The 16,589-nt window shown below is 47.9% G+C and overlaps 1 protein-coding gene across 2 annotated transcripts in view; it reads right to left on the bottom strand.

Annotated features, from left to right (window-relative positions):
- Window positions 1-2,169: 2,169 nt before the first annotated feature.
- ACOX1 (acyl-CoA oxidase 1) overlaps window positions 2,170-16,589 on the bottom strand; it is a 25,071-nt gene continuing 10,651 nt past the window's right edge. Inside the window, exons 3-14 of one of the 2 annotated variants that reach the window (XM_079796820.1) lie at window positions 13,390-13,547; window positions 11,271-11,378; window positions 9,510-9,629; window positions 9,248-9,363; window positions 8,217-8,386; window positions 7,148-7,310; window positions 6,332-6,522; window positions 5,915-6,094; window positions 5,692-5,797; window positions 5,419-5,562; window positions 4,949-5,155; window positions 2,170-4,064 (exon numbers count right to left, since the gene is read on the bottom strand). In XM_079796820.1, coding sequence (XP_079652946.1) covers window positions 4,014-4,064; window positions 4,949-5,155; window positions 5,419-5,562; window positions 5,692-5,797; window positions 5,915-6,094; window positions 6,332-6,522; window positions 7,148-7,310; window positions 8,217-8,386; window positions 9,248-9,363; window positions 9,510-9,629; window positions 11,271-11,378; window positions 13,390-13,547 — 1,714 coding nt within the window. In that variant the 3' untranslated portion in view covers window positions 2,170-4,013. The remainder of the gene's footprint in view (window positions 4,065-4,948; window positions 5,156-5,418; window positions 5,563-5,691; window positions 5,798-5,914; window positions 6,095-6,331; window positions 6,523-7,147; window positions 7,311-8,216; window positions 8,387-9,247; window positions 9,364-9,509; window positions 9,630-11,270; window positions 11,379-13,389; window positions 13,548-16,589) is intronic. The other variant, XM_079796819.1, reaches the window with a different exon arrangement.

The raw sequence follows: 16,589 nt of genomic DNA, 5'->3' as shown, positions 1-16,589 counted from the left end.
GGGTCACCGCTGTCTAACGGTGACTGACATGCTATGGACCCGTGCACCTGGCACTCCCGTCCCGCTGAGTGTCCAGCCAGGGAAGGGCAACAACGCAAGCTAAATGCAACTTGTCAGGTAAAAACCAAACTCAAACCACAAGTAAAAGGAAAAAGGGTAGCAAAGACATTATACACTCCAACGGATACAGGTCCCATCCTTGAATCCACAGCAATTGTGAATAAAACGGTTTTCACAAAGTAGTAGTCAGCAGTCTGAATATTATGTGGGAGATTACATATTTGTTACCTAATCTATAAAAGTAAAAGTATTGTGGCAAAACAACTTATTTTGGTTCAGAATTTTTTTTTTTTGAGAGAACCATTGACTTGTTGTTCCACTTATTTATGCATCCATTGGTTGATTCTTGTATGTGCCCTGACTGGGGATTGAGCTTACAAACCTTGGCCTACTGGGACAATGCTCTAACCAACTGAGCTACCTGGCCAGGACTGGTTCAGAATTCTTAAAATCACTTCCAATTTTCCATGATTTCCTGAGATAATGAATGGTTCACTTAAATTTAAGGCAAAATCGCACAAACAAAATCCCCTTAGAATCTAGGAATGTGCAGGCCTGCAACAGCTAACATCTGGTAACTTACTCCGAAGATTCCTTATAATTCTGTTTACTGTCATGGACCACAGAAATAGTTACTGAAAAATTTAATAAGTATGCACAGCTAAAAGCAAAATTCCACCACCACCATTTTTATTGACTTCAGAGAGGACGGGAGAGAGAGAAACGTCAATGATGAGAGAGAATCATTGGCTGCCTCCTGCACGCCCCCACACTGGGGATCGAGCCCACAACCTGGGCATGTGCCCTGACCAGGAATCGAACCGTGACCTCCTGGTTCATAGGTCGATGCTCAACCACTGAGCCACGCCGGCTGGGGGAAACTACCACCACCATTTTAAAATGAAAAAATAATTTTAGTCATTTACCTATGACTTGGTCTAATCCTCCAAGTAAAATATTGAGTAGTAAACATTCAATTAGTTGAGATCTCTGCGTTACTCCAGGAAAATGACCAAAACCTTTACGGGCATCAGGAGAATCAACAACTCCTGCTCTCAGGTAGAATAATCCGTTTCCTGGCTCTGCTCCTTCTCCAGCCGCAGGAGCAGCTGCTGCTTCAAGGCAGCCTCTAACTCCAGGTATGGCTTCCACGTGTGTAAATAGAGCAGCAGCGTTAGGAAGAGCTGCATCTATTCTCTCCCTTCCTAAGAAGAGGGATGGAAAGGACTGAGAAAGGGGAGCAGGGACTGAGCAGCATTCCCCAGAGAACTCTGGGGTCGTGAACTTGAACAGTTCTTTCTCCAGCCAAAGCCCTTTATTGAAGAAAGGCAAGGATTCAGATCTAACATGTTAACTTCAGGAATTACAAAATGCCTCCAGAGAGAGAACCTGCAACTCCGGGCAGTGAATTCTCAGAGCGCACGTCAACACAGTTAACGCCGCAATGGAAGTGTTCGGGAGTCAGCTGATACTGCAGGAATGTTCCGACCTGAAAACAAGAACAGGACAGGCCCCAAGGGTTTGGGGCCAAGTGTCCTGAGGTCACTAACGTTCCAACACTGAAATACCCCTCAGCACATACCTAACAGGGAAGACAGCGCTCCAGGCACCTGAGGAAGCATCAACTTCCATCCGTCACAAAGAGCACGAGTTCCCTACTGAACCTCAAACTTTGGAGTCCTGCTCAGAGTGCTTTTACAAAAACTTAGATCAGGATCCTCTAATAGGAAAATCTTGTTAATTCTACTCGGTCTTCATCATTTTGGAGACTAGGTTGAAGTTTACCTTTGTAATGTCTGAAAATCTAATTTACACCCAAGAACCCAGCACAAACGTATCTACGGCCAAGTCTGCCTCCTTAGGGACAGCCTGGGCCTGCTGCTTCCTGTTCGGCACTCCACACACCCGTTCTCCGGACCGGACCGGAGCGCTCCTGGCTCCCCGGACGCAGCAATGCCAGCGGATGGTCGGCTGTCGGCTCAGCAGGCCTCACTCCTTCTTTTGTTCTGTGTTACCTAAACCTAATAAACCCATTACCTTAAAGTTCGTCATAATTTGAACTTGTTTAATTATGTGGTACACTCTTGGCCTCTAGACAGTACAAATTAGTGAGGTTTTACTACATCTTTATTCTTTGATTACAGTGAGTCAAGTTCAAGACAAAACATTCCAATATTAATAAAAATAGTATCAAATGTCAGATTTAGTTTATTATTAGGTGCATGTATTTCAAACACAGATCCTGATGACAGATGTTCATCTGTGGGTAAGGTGCTTAAGCACTGATTTTGAAACCATTCTGTATTGAACAGGTCAATATCCAGTAATTGAAATATTATTTCTCAGAATCTGAACTACTGTCAAGAAATACTCAAATGAGATGAACTTAGTGCTTTTTACTTCAATCTTAACACACTTATCAATTAATTCTCCTGGAGAGAGAAGGCTTGTGTCAACAGACAAGAATTCCTGCTGGGCCTAAAATTCTCCTATGACTGGGACAGATTTTATGTCAGGTCCCCAGAGAGGAATTAATTCCCATGAACTATAGCTCTTCCTCAAGGACAACCGGTTTCCTGAGGCAGAAACAACCAGTTTCACAGACACCGTTAACAGGTTAAAAAAAAAATTAAAATCCGGTGATGTATTGTTTTACATTGATTTTAAGAATAAAACTCACTAAGAGATACATGTTTACCCTTTACATGTAGAATGACTGTGTCAATTAGATTTCAGTTGAAAGGACAATTTAGCAGTTCAGATAAAACTCCTAGAAACATACTGAAAATAAAACCAGATGTACAGTAAGAAACAGATTCTCTGCAACTCCCATTTATCCTTCAGCCATAGTTTCAATGATTCTATTTTCTGATCCCAAATCAGAACACATGGTTTGCGAAGGGTTTTTCTGTGCTACCCTGGGCGTAAGAGGTTGTAACCTGAGTGATGCTTTTACTTCCGTCATGCCAGGTGCTAGAACCTCCAGACATGCTAATGGTTTAGCCAAAATGACAGCACGTATGAAATCTGGATTGTTCCAGGCTTTCCAGTTAAGGTGGTCACCAAAGTCACAGTAAGCGTAACCGAGAGCGCTCCCTACACTTCACTTCCTCCACCTCTTTCTCCTTTCTCCACCTCCTTCAGGAGGTTGAGGAGGAGGAGGGCGGGAGATCAAACACCACTGACTGAAGTCCCATCAGCTGCCAAAGGTCCTATGAGAGAGAACTTTGCTACCTACCTCTTCCCAAGATGTTGGGAACAAAGGGAGTGGCAGTGCTACTACAGGGACAACTTAGGGGTCCTGCAAACGGAAGATGAATCCCCAATTGCTCAGGACCATGACCTCGCAGTGGGCCTGTGCTGAAGAAATCCTTGTGTTGGACAAACGCTACTATGAACAATCAGAAAATACGCCAGCAATCGAGGGCAAGCAGGCAGGCAATGTGTCAAGCACGGACTCACACCGCATTTCCTGATTAGTTTATTTCTCCCAATCCGTTTTCTTCGGTTCTGCTTTTAAGCCAGGGCCCGTGGTGGGAGGGGTAGGGCATTCAGCAGGAAAGCTCAGAAGGGTTCTACTCCACTTTAAAAACACCTTTGCTTAAAAACACATATATCCAGTGATTAGCAATTAAGAAGTGAAAAATTAACTACTTAGTAGTTAAACTCTATGAATTATCAAAAGTGATGGCCTGGGATCAGCAGCGTTACAAAGGGAAATCATACTGCATTTCTTAAAGCTTTTTCTGAATGCTTAGCAGGTCTCTCTTAGTGTTAATTGCACTTGAAACATTTGATTTTTCATTTAATCTCTGAAAGCTGTTCATTGTTTTCTTCGTTGATAAGAGGAAAGGGTCAATTTATCATGTGCTCCAAAGCTCTCTGGATGGATCAAGATTCCGTGCAGGTTGTGTGACAGGCGCAGGGGGCGTGGAGGACCGAGGTCGTGCCCTTCAGAGCTTGGACTGCAGTGGCTTCAGGTGCTTGTAGAAAGATTCATGGACCTGAGGGAAGGCAGGGGGAGAAGGGACTGATCAGGAGCTTGCCGTGTAAAAGCACACTTCCTGTGGGTGTTAATCCTCACCGGAGCATGTTCCTCCCACTGACTGTTAGAGAGTGAAAGGGAGGGATGGAGCGGGGAAGAGAGAGAAGAAAGAGAGAAACATCGGACTGGGGCTGGGAATCGAACCTGAGACACTTCAGTGCTCGGCCGATGCTCTAACCACTGAGCCCACCGACCAGGGCTAAAAGAGCAAACTTTTAACCAAGAAATTATCAGGGCCTTATTTGGATCCTGATCCAAAGAATTTGAAGGTGGGGGGGAGGGCGGACAGAATTGAGCCAACTGGGAAACTCTGGGCATGGAGTAGTTAATGATATAATCCTTATCTTTTAGAGATACGTATTCATTGAAATGTCTATGGATGAAATTATCTGGCATCTTAGATCTGTTTCAAAATAATCCTTAGCAGTGGACATGGACAGTAGGGGTGTGAAGGCTTGTGCTGGGGGGAGAGGTCAATGGGGGAAAAGGAGACATATGTAATACTTTCAACAATAAAGAATTAAAAATAATAGTAATCCTTAGGAGGAGAGGGTGGAGGCTGGCCGTAAGTAGACAGTGGTCGCAGCATGACCAAGAGCACGTGGCGCTGCAGCGCAGTCTGCTCCTTCTGTGTATGTTTGGAAAACTTCAACGACTTACTAAATAGTCAAGGAAGTCCAACCTGCTCGCTGCAGGAATGACCCAGTTCCCTTCTGAACCTGCTGCTTGAGGAACCGACGGTCCGAGGCGCGCTTTCCAAGCTTTTACGGACGGACCCGCCAGAGGCTTTGCTGCCTCACAGGGCCCGGCAGAACCACCCGGGGAGAGGACACTGCTCGTTACCTCGGCTTTGTTGAGCGGGGAGGTCTTGGCCCACTCGAACAGGTTCTCATACACGTTGCCATCATAGCGGCCCAGCACGGAGCCCAGCGACACATCCTGGAAATCAAACGCATCGACCAGCGTGACAGCGTCCGGGCGGATCACGGTCAGTAGCTCCTTGATGCGCTGGTGCACCTGGGTGACCTGGGAGTCTGTCAGGATGTTCTCCTGCAAGAAACAAAGCACGCAAACGGCGTGTACGTGTCTGTCCGGGGCGGGCAACAGGAGGTTCGCGGTTGCATCGTGACGTTGAGTTAATGACGCTATTGTAACAACAAAACCTGCGTGTCTTACGAACAACTGCAAACCTATGTTTGCTCACCCCTGTATGTAGACAGCTCGATATAGCATATGCACGCACAACTATAAATCAGACCACAATCATTTTTCTACCAAAAAATAAGAAGCCTTCAACTTAAGGAAATACTGACCTGAAGGAAATCCCCCGCCTTCTGGCTGATCCCGTACAGAGCGTACAGGAGGCACAGGTTCCTCAGGACGGCCTGGATGGACTTCTCTTGAATTTTGAGGAGCTGCTCTGAGAAGAGCTTTACTGTCACGTAGTGGCAGTGCGCCTAGAGAGAGAGAGGGGTGGGCAGCAGAGGTGAGAATGCTGCAGGACTCGCCACGAGCACCAGCGTCTGCCGGAGAGCGAGGCGGTGGCGGCGTGAGGGCCGAGCCGGGAGCGCAGCGCCATCACTGACCTCACTTGCTCGCACGAGGTCCACGGAAGTCAGGTTCCACGCGACCTCCTTGCTTTTCCGGTGACTCACTTCCGTCTGAAGGTTTTTGGCAGCGATTTCTACTAACCTGTTAGGAAATGAAAGAAGACTGAAGCTCGGAGGAAGGGACCATGGTGCCCACGCCGCCCTCCTCTTCCTCAGGCCCCAGCCCGAGGCCGCACGGCTGCCCCGACGGGGAGCTCACCTGGCCGCCCGGAGCCGGTAGGCTTCGGTGAGGCTGTGGGGGCTGTCGATGTCCACCACGGTGGGCCACACGGCCACCTGCTGCGGCTGGATGCGCTGGCTGGGCAGGTCATTCAGGTAGGACACCATGCCGCACACCAGCTTCCCCGAGTGCACCTGGTCGTAACTTTTCATCAGAAACCTAAAACCAGGACACAGCTTTCAGTAGCCTGCTTCTCGTGAAACACAAATAAGACCAAACCTTCAAGAGGTGTCAGCGATGGGACAGGTGAGTTTCACACTCGCTAGTCTGACCACAAGATCAGCAGAGTGGGTGCGGACAGAACATTTAATGTGCAGAGAACACACGGTAACCGGGGCCGGTGGAAAGGACTCGAACGCTCTAGCTAACAGGCCAGGCATCGCGGCCAGGACTCACCGGGCGGTCTGCAGCATCATGACGGTGTTCTCTCCCTCGAAGGTGCAGGTCGGGGTGAAGGTGACGTAGATGTTTGGGAGGCCGCTGCAGTGAGAATAGCCGTGCCCGCCACAGGCCATCCGGCAGGCTTCGATGGCGGCGTTTGTCGTCCAGGAGGTGAACGCCTTCAGCCCGGCGGTGAGGGCATGAAGCTGAGGGCAAGCAAGGGCCGTCAGAACGTGTGCGCCGACAGCGGAGTTCCGAGGAGAAATACTAACCCTCCCCTGCCAGCGCTGGTCGCTTTCAAAATCACCTGCCACGCGTGTATCAGAAGCAGCGTGGGCATCTCCTGGCCTGATCACTCCCACTCCCACTCCCACTCCCTCAGAGCTGCTCTATTGGCAAAAAGTCTCCCCTGCGTTCCCTTCATTAACAGACGACCAACATGGTGCAGCGCTTCGGAAACTTCAAGACCAAACCCACAGCCCAACCGCGTGGCTCAGTGGTTGAGTGTCAACCAGGAGGTCATGGTTCGATTCTCAGTCAGGGCACACGCCCGGGTTGTGGGCTCGATCCCCAGTGTGGGGCATGCAGGAGGCAACCAATCAACGATTCTCTCTTATCAATGACGTTTCTCTCTCTCTTCTCTGAAATCAATAAAGATAAAAAATAAATAAACCCTACATGTGTTCATAGCTAACTCCATTCAATCAGAAGAATTTTTTGGATCTTCTGAGAATATATGGACCATCCAAGAAATGCCAATGCGTGCTTTCCTCCGGACATTGTCTAACAGGCAAACAGGGTGCCCACGAGTGCATGAGCCTCCACACGCACCTCGGGCAGCTCACTCAGGTCCCCGTGGCCAATGTCTTCATTAATGCGATGATAGGTCTCCTTCATGTAGGCGCCGACAAAATGGAAGGCATAGGCAGTGGCCAGCAGTGGGAAGAGTTTGTATTGCTGGGTTTGAAAATCCAAAATCTGTGGTTCCGGTTCACTAAAATACATAGAAAAAGGGAAAAAATTATACACACATACAGAACTGACTCTGCGCCAGGTTCCAGTCTAAGCACTTGGGGATATTAACTTATTTCATCCTCATAAAGACCCTGGGAGGCAACACGTACAACCCCATTTTACAGACGGGACAAGGCGAGGTCCAGGACCCAGCTGCACTCCCGCAGCTAGTAAGGGGCAGACCCTCGATTTACAATGAGACTATGCTGCCACAGAAGACACTCTTAACCCCCGTCTTAGGTGGACACACGTTCCTAGCTGTCAAGTTCAGATCTTCCTGTCTTTCCAGCATGACTACGGAAACTGACCTTACGGCAACATACAAAAGCAAAGTTAGTTAACTTCGTAGGAGGAAGCCATCTGCTAACTAGATGGCTGAATAAGTTATATTTTGACCGTAACTATGGAGAAGACCCAATGCACAGAATTAAATATTTAAATTCTAAGAAGGTCTGCTCTTACCAATTTCTTTATTCCTTCTTTCGGAGTGAAAGATTATGCCCAAGTGAAAGGCAGTAGTAGGGATAAACTACGGGCATGGACACAACAGGGAGCCAAGTTCAGTGTCGCTTTCGCCATGCCCGATTTGTAGTTGTTAGTAGCAATTCGAATTTGCAAACTGCCTTCATTGTTTTGAACATTTCCCGAGTAGAGCTCAAGTAATATCATTACTGTTTCTCTTAGCAGTTAAGAATAATGAAGTGGTACTCTCACCTTTCCGCTTAAGAAAAGGAAATGTAGGTTCTAAGCAGCAGGCCCCGTACACTGCCACCGTAGCTCAGTCTACGGCCAGGGCGCCTTCCCTGCACCGCATTGGGGGATTTGGTATCTGAATGGGCTCAAAGCCAGGAGTTCAGTAATGAGCCCACTCAGCCCCCGCCCTTACCCCGGCTTGATTTCAGACTGGTGCCTCACGGCGCTGTATCGGATGGCAATGGTGCAGGCCTTCGCCAGGCTCCGAGCGGCTTCTCCCACGAGGAAGGACCTGATGAACACCATGGTCCCGTAGGTCAGCTTGTTACTCACGGGTTTCACGTAGGTGCCATCAGGCTTCACCTGGAAAAGGACATGGGGCTGAGCTTCCTCTGTGAAACCCAAGAGGCAGCTTGGGCCAGTGGCTCTAAGTGTGGTCCCAGGACGGCACATGGGCATTGCCTGGGAACTTGTCTGAAACAGGAAGCCCTGGCCGGTGTGACTCAATTGGTCGGGCATAGTCCCGGGCTCCGAAAGGTTGCTGGTGTGATTCCTGGTCAGGGCACAGGCCCGGGTTGCGGGCTCGATCCCAGATAGGGGGTGTGTAGGAGGCAGCCAGTCGATGTTTCTGCTCTCACATTGATGTTACTCTCTCTCCCACTCCCTTCCTCTCTCTCTCAAAATCAATAAAATAAAATAAATAAAAAATCTCATTAAATCAGAAACTCTGGGGGCAAAGCACTGTGGATTTCAGCCGGCCCTCCAGATGATTCTAATGCGCCCTCAAGTTTGAGACCGCTGGTCTAGCCGACCGGAATATGCTCTTCAGACCTGCCAACGGCTTCTGGCTTCACTGTCATAATAAGAGCAGCATCATGCCGAAACCGGTTTGGCTCAGTGGATAGAGCGTCGGCCTGTGGACTGAAGGGTCCCAGGTTCGATTCCGGTCGGGGGCATGTACATTGGTTGTGGGCACATCCCCAGTGGGGGGGGGTGCGGGAGGCAGCTGATGAATGTTTCTCTCTCATCGATTTTTCCAACTCTCTATCCCTCTCCCTTCCTCTCTGTAAAAAATCAATAAAATATATATATAAATATATAAAAAGCAGCATCAGAAGTAAAGCCATGTCAGTAGCTCCTAGAAACAGACCCTGTTACCCCTGAGGTCATCACCAGCCACACGACCCGCGCCCGACACCGCTGCTCCTCCTTTGTCTCACACACCTGGGCGTACTTCATCAGCATGTTTTCTCTGGGGATACGAAAATGGTCCATCTTCAGGTAGCCATTGTCCATCTCATCATAGCCGAATTTGGGGCCAATGTCGCCAACGGTGATACCTACCACGAGAGAAAGGAAAGTCACCAGGGTCTATTCTTTGGAAATTCTGGCTGTCCCCGCTCTCCTTTAGTTGTGTTTTATGCTTTTTGCAGAAGAAAGTGCTCGGTTTAAGTTTTCACGTCAACATCAGATGAACAACTCTAACCTGGCAAAGGCTTGTGGGTTCCAATTTCACGAATAGGTACAATGAAGGCATGTAATCCATAGCATTTCCCCTGGGTGTAGAGCTGGGCTAGTACTATCGCATGATTTGAAGTCTTTCCAACTGCAACATCAAAAAAACAAGAGACACAAATGAGCCGTTCTTACATGATCCAAGGGACAGAAATGAAAGAGAAAACATGTTAAATGAAACGCTAGACTCTCAACAGTGTGCCAGAAAGCCTTTCTTATGACAGCACCACACTGTTTTCAGAAGAAAATCTATGTAAGATGAGAGTTATTAAAATGTATGGAACTTTGGCAGAGCAATCCTCCATTTCCATAGATCTATGTGTGTGTGTGTATACACACACATACATACACTAGAGGCCCGTTGCACAAAGATTCATGCAATAGGCCTTCCTTTCCCTGACTGCCGGCACCGGTTTTCCTCCGGTACTCAGGACCCAGGCTGCAGCGGAGCCAAGTCTTCAGCCTTCAGGCTTGGCTCCGGCCACAGCGGAGCCTTCAGTCTTTGCTCTGTGCCTGCGTATGCAAATTAACCTGCCAGTTTGTTTGGTTAATTTGCATATGCATTCCTGATTGGCTGGTGGGCATCATGGAGGTACAATCAATTTGCATCTTTCTCTTTTATTAGTGTAGATATATACACATAAACTTTTAAATGGGATAACTGACATATAATACCATCTAAGTTTAAGATGTACAACTCCTTGACTTGACAGCAATTTTAGAAGATGACAGCTCTCTTTTCTACTATTTTCTCATTTACATAAAGAAGGTAATGCTTTCCAAAGCAGTAGCCACCAGCCACCTGTGGCCATTTATATTAATTACAATGAAGTAAAAGAAAAGAAAAGATTCCATTCCCTTGCCAACCAGCGGCCCTTGGGGTGCTCCGCAGGGGTGCACGGTAGTGGCCAGCACCGAGAGCAGCCCATCGTGTGGAAGGGTCTGAGGCCCAGTGCTGTCAGGAGATTTCTGGTTAGTACTTCCAGAATTTGTGTCTTCTTTTTGCATGTATTGAAATATATAATGTGAATAACAAAATCCTTCAAGCACTAATGCCATCTGAAATATACATCCTAAGACAGTGGTCGGCAAACCGTGGCTCGCGAGCCACATGCGGCTCTTTGGCCCTTTGAGTGTGGCTCGGTGTTAGAACCACTTCTTCAAAATAGACTTGCCCAGGCCGAAAACCGACTTCTGCGCATGGGCCACGAAGTTTCAATCGCACTGTACGTGCGCGCCCGCACGCGGTATTTTGTGGAAGAGCCACACTCAAGGGGCCAAAGAGCTGCATGTGGCTCGTGAGCCGTGGTTTGCTGACCACTGTCCTAAGACAATGACTCGGAATGGAAGACAATTTTAAATAAGTTTCATGTCAAACTTATTTATAATAAAAATCTGAAAATAACTCAAGTGCTTTTCAATACAGAAATGACTAACCAAATGGAATACAGAGCTACCTGAATGATGACGATGTAAACTACGCTCATACTGAGACAGCTTCGATGAAAGCTGAGAAGCAGAGTGAGACAGCTCTCCTCTCTGCGCTCTGTGAGGTATAAGTATCTGTAATGCGCTCAGCAGAATGTTAAATAGCTTAGAATAGTTAAGCCTTGAGAGTTTTTCTATTAAGAAAAAGACGTTTTTTCTATATTTCAAAACGATATTCTCAGATAAGCTCTCCATTCTAAACATGATCTTAAAACATCCAGTAAGTGTTAAAAAGTTCACTTACGTCCACCAGGCCACCACTTGATGGAGGTCACAGTCGGACTATTGAGAATAAACTCCTGGGTTTCAGGGTCATATGTGGCTGTGGTTTCCAGGCCTCGCAGATGAGTCCCTAAGGGAATAAATCACGTTCACGTCAGCTAAATGAGGAAAAAGAGGTACAGAGTACAGTCTCCGGGCCAGTCCTCTAAGCTCTCACATCTCAGGATAACAAGCTCTAACGACAATACAGTGTTTTTAGATGAGCTACCCATGGTTGATTACCAAGATACGTAACTCCCTGTACTTAACCAGGTAACATGATGTAGAGCAACCAAAAGTAAAAGTAAAGGCAGCTTAGAGTCCTAGTTTCTAAGATCCCAGGACATGAATTTCACAGTTAACTGCCCTCTTAAGCCCATCTCTGTGTGAGTATGCCAATTCCAACGCAGACTATTGTGTTTTCCTCGCCAACTACGAAGAGTAAGATAACGTGACAGGAAGAGACTCTCTAGCTAAAGGTCTTGTAAATCGGGCGTTTATTTCAGATTAATTGCTAGGATGGCCAACAAGATCTGAAAAAGGTGTCACATTTGGGGAAAAGACCTGGGACGGTGCCTCGCGCTGGCCGGCTCACTGGGTGACAGGAAGAGCTCCCAGTGCCATGTTTCCTGAAGGGCAGGGAGCCATGTTTTGTTTTATTTTATTTTATTTTATTTTATTTTATTTTATTTTATTTTAGGGAGCCATGTTCTAAATCCCAATACAGATGTGCCGCTTCTCTTAAAGACCTACAGGCAAATGTTCTCAGTGTCGCTCTCGCTCAGAACACAGACAGCTGTGTCCTGCTGGATGGATCCCACTAACACGGAAACTCTCAAACCTTTAGAAACTTCCCAGGTGAACGCAGCCACGGCCAGTTTACGTGTGACCCACAACCTTCCCATAGTGGGAATCAAGGAAACAGACACGCAGACGCCTTTCACCAAGGCAGCAGCTTTTTAAGAGAATGAGGTGACATTGAACAGAACCAATGACGACCAAGTGCTTTCAAATGCACATCTGAACCAAATGGCATTCCTCTTTGAGCCTTGAACACCCTGCCAAGCAGCACTCAGCACCGAAGCCGGAAGACAAAGCAGCTCTAACATGAGATGAAGTCGCACAGAAATAAGATGCAAATGGCAACCACACAGACCAGATGTCCCGAAACCTCTGAGGAAGAGAGAAGCCAGAGCAGACGAATGACGAAGCCAGAGAGAAGCCAACTGCCTGGAGGCACAGCTGACCTCGTTCTTTCTTTATTTTGGCTAATCCTCACCCAAGAATATTTTTTCCCATTGATTTTTAGAGAGAATGGAAGGGAGGGAGGGAGGGGTACCGACAGAGAGAGAGAGAGAGAGAGAGAGAGAGAGAGAGAGAGAGAGAGAAACACATTGATGTGAGGGACACATCAATTGGCTGCCTCCTGCACACACCCCAACCAGGACTGGGATCGAACCTGCAGGAGTGAGCCCTTGACCTGGAATTGAGCCACAATCCTTCCGTGTAAGGGCTGACTCGCCAACCACTGAGCAACATCCACTAGGGCACAGCTAATCTTATTTTTCTGAACTCTGGCTAAGCTAGCTTTAGAACTTCACTGAATTTACTGAATCAAGGCATAAGTAACTTCCAGGTATAAAATGCTGCATGTTTTGGTTATATAAGCCACTCACTTCCGTCAGCAAATCAGAGCACACATACTATGAATCTGTATTTCTTCTGGAATTTCTGCAAGTTCATGATGCATCAGTAGTAAGGGCAATCGGATAGTAACGAAGAAAAATGGGTGCAGAGTCTATATGCGTACATTCTACGTAACTCCAGTGAGCTTGAAAAACCACTTAGACTTGTCATTACTGATCTTCTAACGGGGAAGCAATGGAAAAGAAAAACCAGCATATCTCTGTGATCCTGTAACCTCTCACTTTCACTGACCAAAGCAATGTCTTTGCCAAGACTTGTACATTGAAAAGCCTGGCTTCTACAGAAAGGTCGCATGTAACAGCTCGTACATGCCATCGCTAGCACGTGGCGGGCACGCCGTATGTGCTAAGCCTGCAGCGCCCGCCCACCCAGAACGTAGACTGAATGCAGCGTACCATGGCCCATCTCTGTCTGGGCATAAGTGCCAATGACCTCCAGGTTCCAGGCGGGCATGAAGAAGCGCTCCTGCTGTTCCGCAGTCGCCTGGTGAAGCAAGGTGGGCAGGAACATGCCCAAGTGGAGATCCAGAGGCGAAGGCCCTCGGTGCACAAAGCTTCGAAGGCATACCCAGGTGGGCATTTGGAAGAGCCATCGGGTGGGAGAGGATCAGCAATGTGCACAGACAGATGGAGGAAAGGAGAGAAAAAAACAACCTCTGTGAGTACGCGCCAGTGGGGGGCTTCCCCGTGTGTCAGAGCACTGCCCCTCTCTGCACCCCTTCCTCAGTGGCAGTTCCCGTTTCTCTTCGTACACCCTCATCTCTAACACCATCCCGTTTGGCAGGACCCACTGCCCAGTTCACAGCCCGTGCGGCACAAAACCACGTGAGCACGGCTGAGGGTCCAGGCTGGCCATCCACCAAAGGAGATGAGACAGCAGGAGAGGGTGCGTGGAATGCGGGGTTGAGGCTGCGCACTGCTTGGCTCTGAGGAGCCGCTGCGACAGAGCACGGCCGTTCTCTCGGGGGTTTTCCGAGGTCCCGTTTCAGCCACGCTGGCCTCTGCTGTCCGTCCACCGAACAGCCAGCGCCGACCCCAGGCCTCAGCTCTGCGCACTGACTCGGGGTCCTCATCGAGATCTAGCCCAGGCCATGGCAGCGGCTTACTGCAGAGACTGGCAGTGCTCTTCCCCCGACACATTGCAGAAGTTAAAAAACATGCAACTGCTAGTGAAGACCACATAGTCAATCACAAGTAACATTCATGGCTCACAAGCTCTCCATTATGGTTTATGGGGACTGTCACTAATGATAATAAGCATCTTCGCAGTAATTTTAATTCCACTTACTAAAGTCATCCTTTTCCACCTAAAATCTGCAGATGCCTTAGACTTTTGTGTGAATTTATCTTAATCGGAAATAGTTCTATATGCCTTCTACAAACCCTTGTATATTTTTATTTTATTTTTTTTTAATTTTGAGCGAGAGAGAAACATTGATTGGAGAGAGCCACATCAAGGGGCGCTTCCTGCATGCCCCTACTGGTTGTGGGTTTGCTCCCGGTCAGGACACACGCAAGAATCAAGCAATGGACGCATAAGTAAGTGGAGCCCTCTCTCCTTCCTCCTCCCTCCCTAAAAAGAAAATAAAGACTCGTATCGCCTAAACACATCTCCTATTCCAGTGCCCCTGGGTTGAGAACCATGATGAGGACACGAGAGACTTGCCGAAAGCAGAGCTGTCCCTGGAAACGCCCAGTAAGATGTGAGCACTGGGGGAAACTGGGGGAAGGTCCCCGGGACCGCCTATGCTATTTCTGCAACTTCCTAGGAATCGACAATCATTTCAAAATGATCAGTTAAAAAACACGCTCAAGGATGAGCGAGCGCCTCTCACTCACAATCAAGAAAGCCAGCCGTCCCGTTTTTAAAAGGACGGTGACTAGGGAGCAAAATAAATGTATGCCTGGGACCTGAAAGGGAAAAACCGCTCCGAACTAGGGCTGACAACTGTGGCCGGGGACCAGGCCGGCGCAGCCGAGAGGCTGGTTTGCGTTACTAGAAACCAGAGCTGCGCCGGGAGGAAGGCCCATCAGCCACGCGGGCGGGCGGGCGGGCGGCGGAGTGTGGCCTACGGAGTAGCACCACACAACCAGGGCTACCACCAAACCCACGTGTAGGACACTGGCAGAGCCACTACAACCGGAAGCTGTTCTTGAGCCTGAAGAATGTCATTTAGAAGTGGATGGAATTTAGGCATGTTACAAGGAGAACGTGATCTTAGACAATTCTTTGACTGAAATATTTGTTGTAAAAAGTCATGCATAATGAAGATTATATTAAAAAAAATTTTTAGAGAGAGGGGGATGGAGGGAGGCTGAGAGAGAGAAAAACATGGATTTGTTGTTGCACTTATTTACACATTCAATGGTTAATGCTTGCATGTGCTGCAACCTTGGTGTATGGGGATGATGCTCTAACCAATTGAGCTACCCGGCCGGGGCTTTATATATTACTAGAGGCCCGATGCACGAAATTCGTGCAAGAGTAGGCCTTCCTTCTCCCAGCTGCCGGCACCGGCTTCCCTCTGGCACCGGGACCCGGGCTTCCCTCTGGCACCTGGGACCCGGGCTTTCCTCTGGCACCGGGACCCGGGCTTCCCTCTGGCACCTGGGACCCGGGCTTTCCTCTGGCACCGGGACCCAGGCTTCCCTCTGGCACCGGGACCCGGGCTTCCCTCTGGCACCGGGACCCAGGCTTCCCTCTGGCACTGGGACCCGGGCTTCCCTCTGGCACCTGGGACCCGGGCTTTCCTCTGGCACCTGGGACCCGGGCTTTCCTCTGGCACCGGGACCCAGGCTTCCCTCTGGCACTGGGACCCGGGCTTCCCTCTGGCACCGGGACCCGGGCTTCCCTCTGGCACCCGGAACCCGGGCTTCCCTCGCAGCCCCGGCTTTGTCCGGAAGGTTGTCTAGTCTAATTAGCATATTACATTTTTATTATTATAGATTTTACATTTTACTTGGTGAAGCACTAGAGTTAATTCTTAATAAACCGTAACACTGAAGGCCTTTTCAGTCAATACTGAGGACAAAATGATTTAGTTGATGATGTAAGAGAGGAAGAAATGAAAACAACACCGTCATTCCTAAATGATTTTAGAAAAGCTGTAAGCCCTGGCTGGGTAGCTCCGTTGGTTGGAGCGTTGTCCCAGTACACCAAGGTTGTGGGTTTGATCCCCGGTCAGAGCATATACAGGAAGCAACCAATGAATGCATAAATAAGTGGAACAACGAATCCATCTCTCTCTCTCTCTCTCAAATCAATAAATAACATTTTTTAAAAAGAAAGAAAAGCTGTAGGATATAAAGAAAAAAAAATCACTGCATTCTTATTGATTAAGACCATTCAAGTAGAAACACCAGAGAAGAGATTTACAAAATCAACAAAATATTTAAAATGGGTTCAATAACTTAGCTCAGGATATTAAAGGTTTAATTAGGAAAAATATATACCTAATAAATGAATAAAAAAAGATAAGAACAAAAAAGAAATTGCTAATTCCTAGCTAAAAGGACTAAATAAAGTTAATACTTCCCAATAAATCACAAGGATTTAATGTAACATGGATTTTAAGTTCCTGTAGAATAAATTTTAT

This window comes from Cnephaeus nilssonii (assembly GCF_951640355.1).
Source record: "Cnephaeus nilssonii genome assembly, chromosome: 19".
NCBI classification, from domain to species: domain Eukaryota; kingdom Metazoa; phylum Chordata; class Mammalia; order Chiroptera; family Vespertilionidae; genus Cnephaeus; species Cnephaeus nilssonii.
The sequence above is the reverse complement of the archived record's forward strand: the minus strand, read 5'-3'. Positions and strand labels throughout refer to the sequence as shown.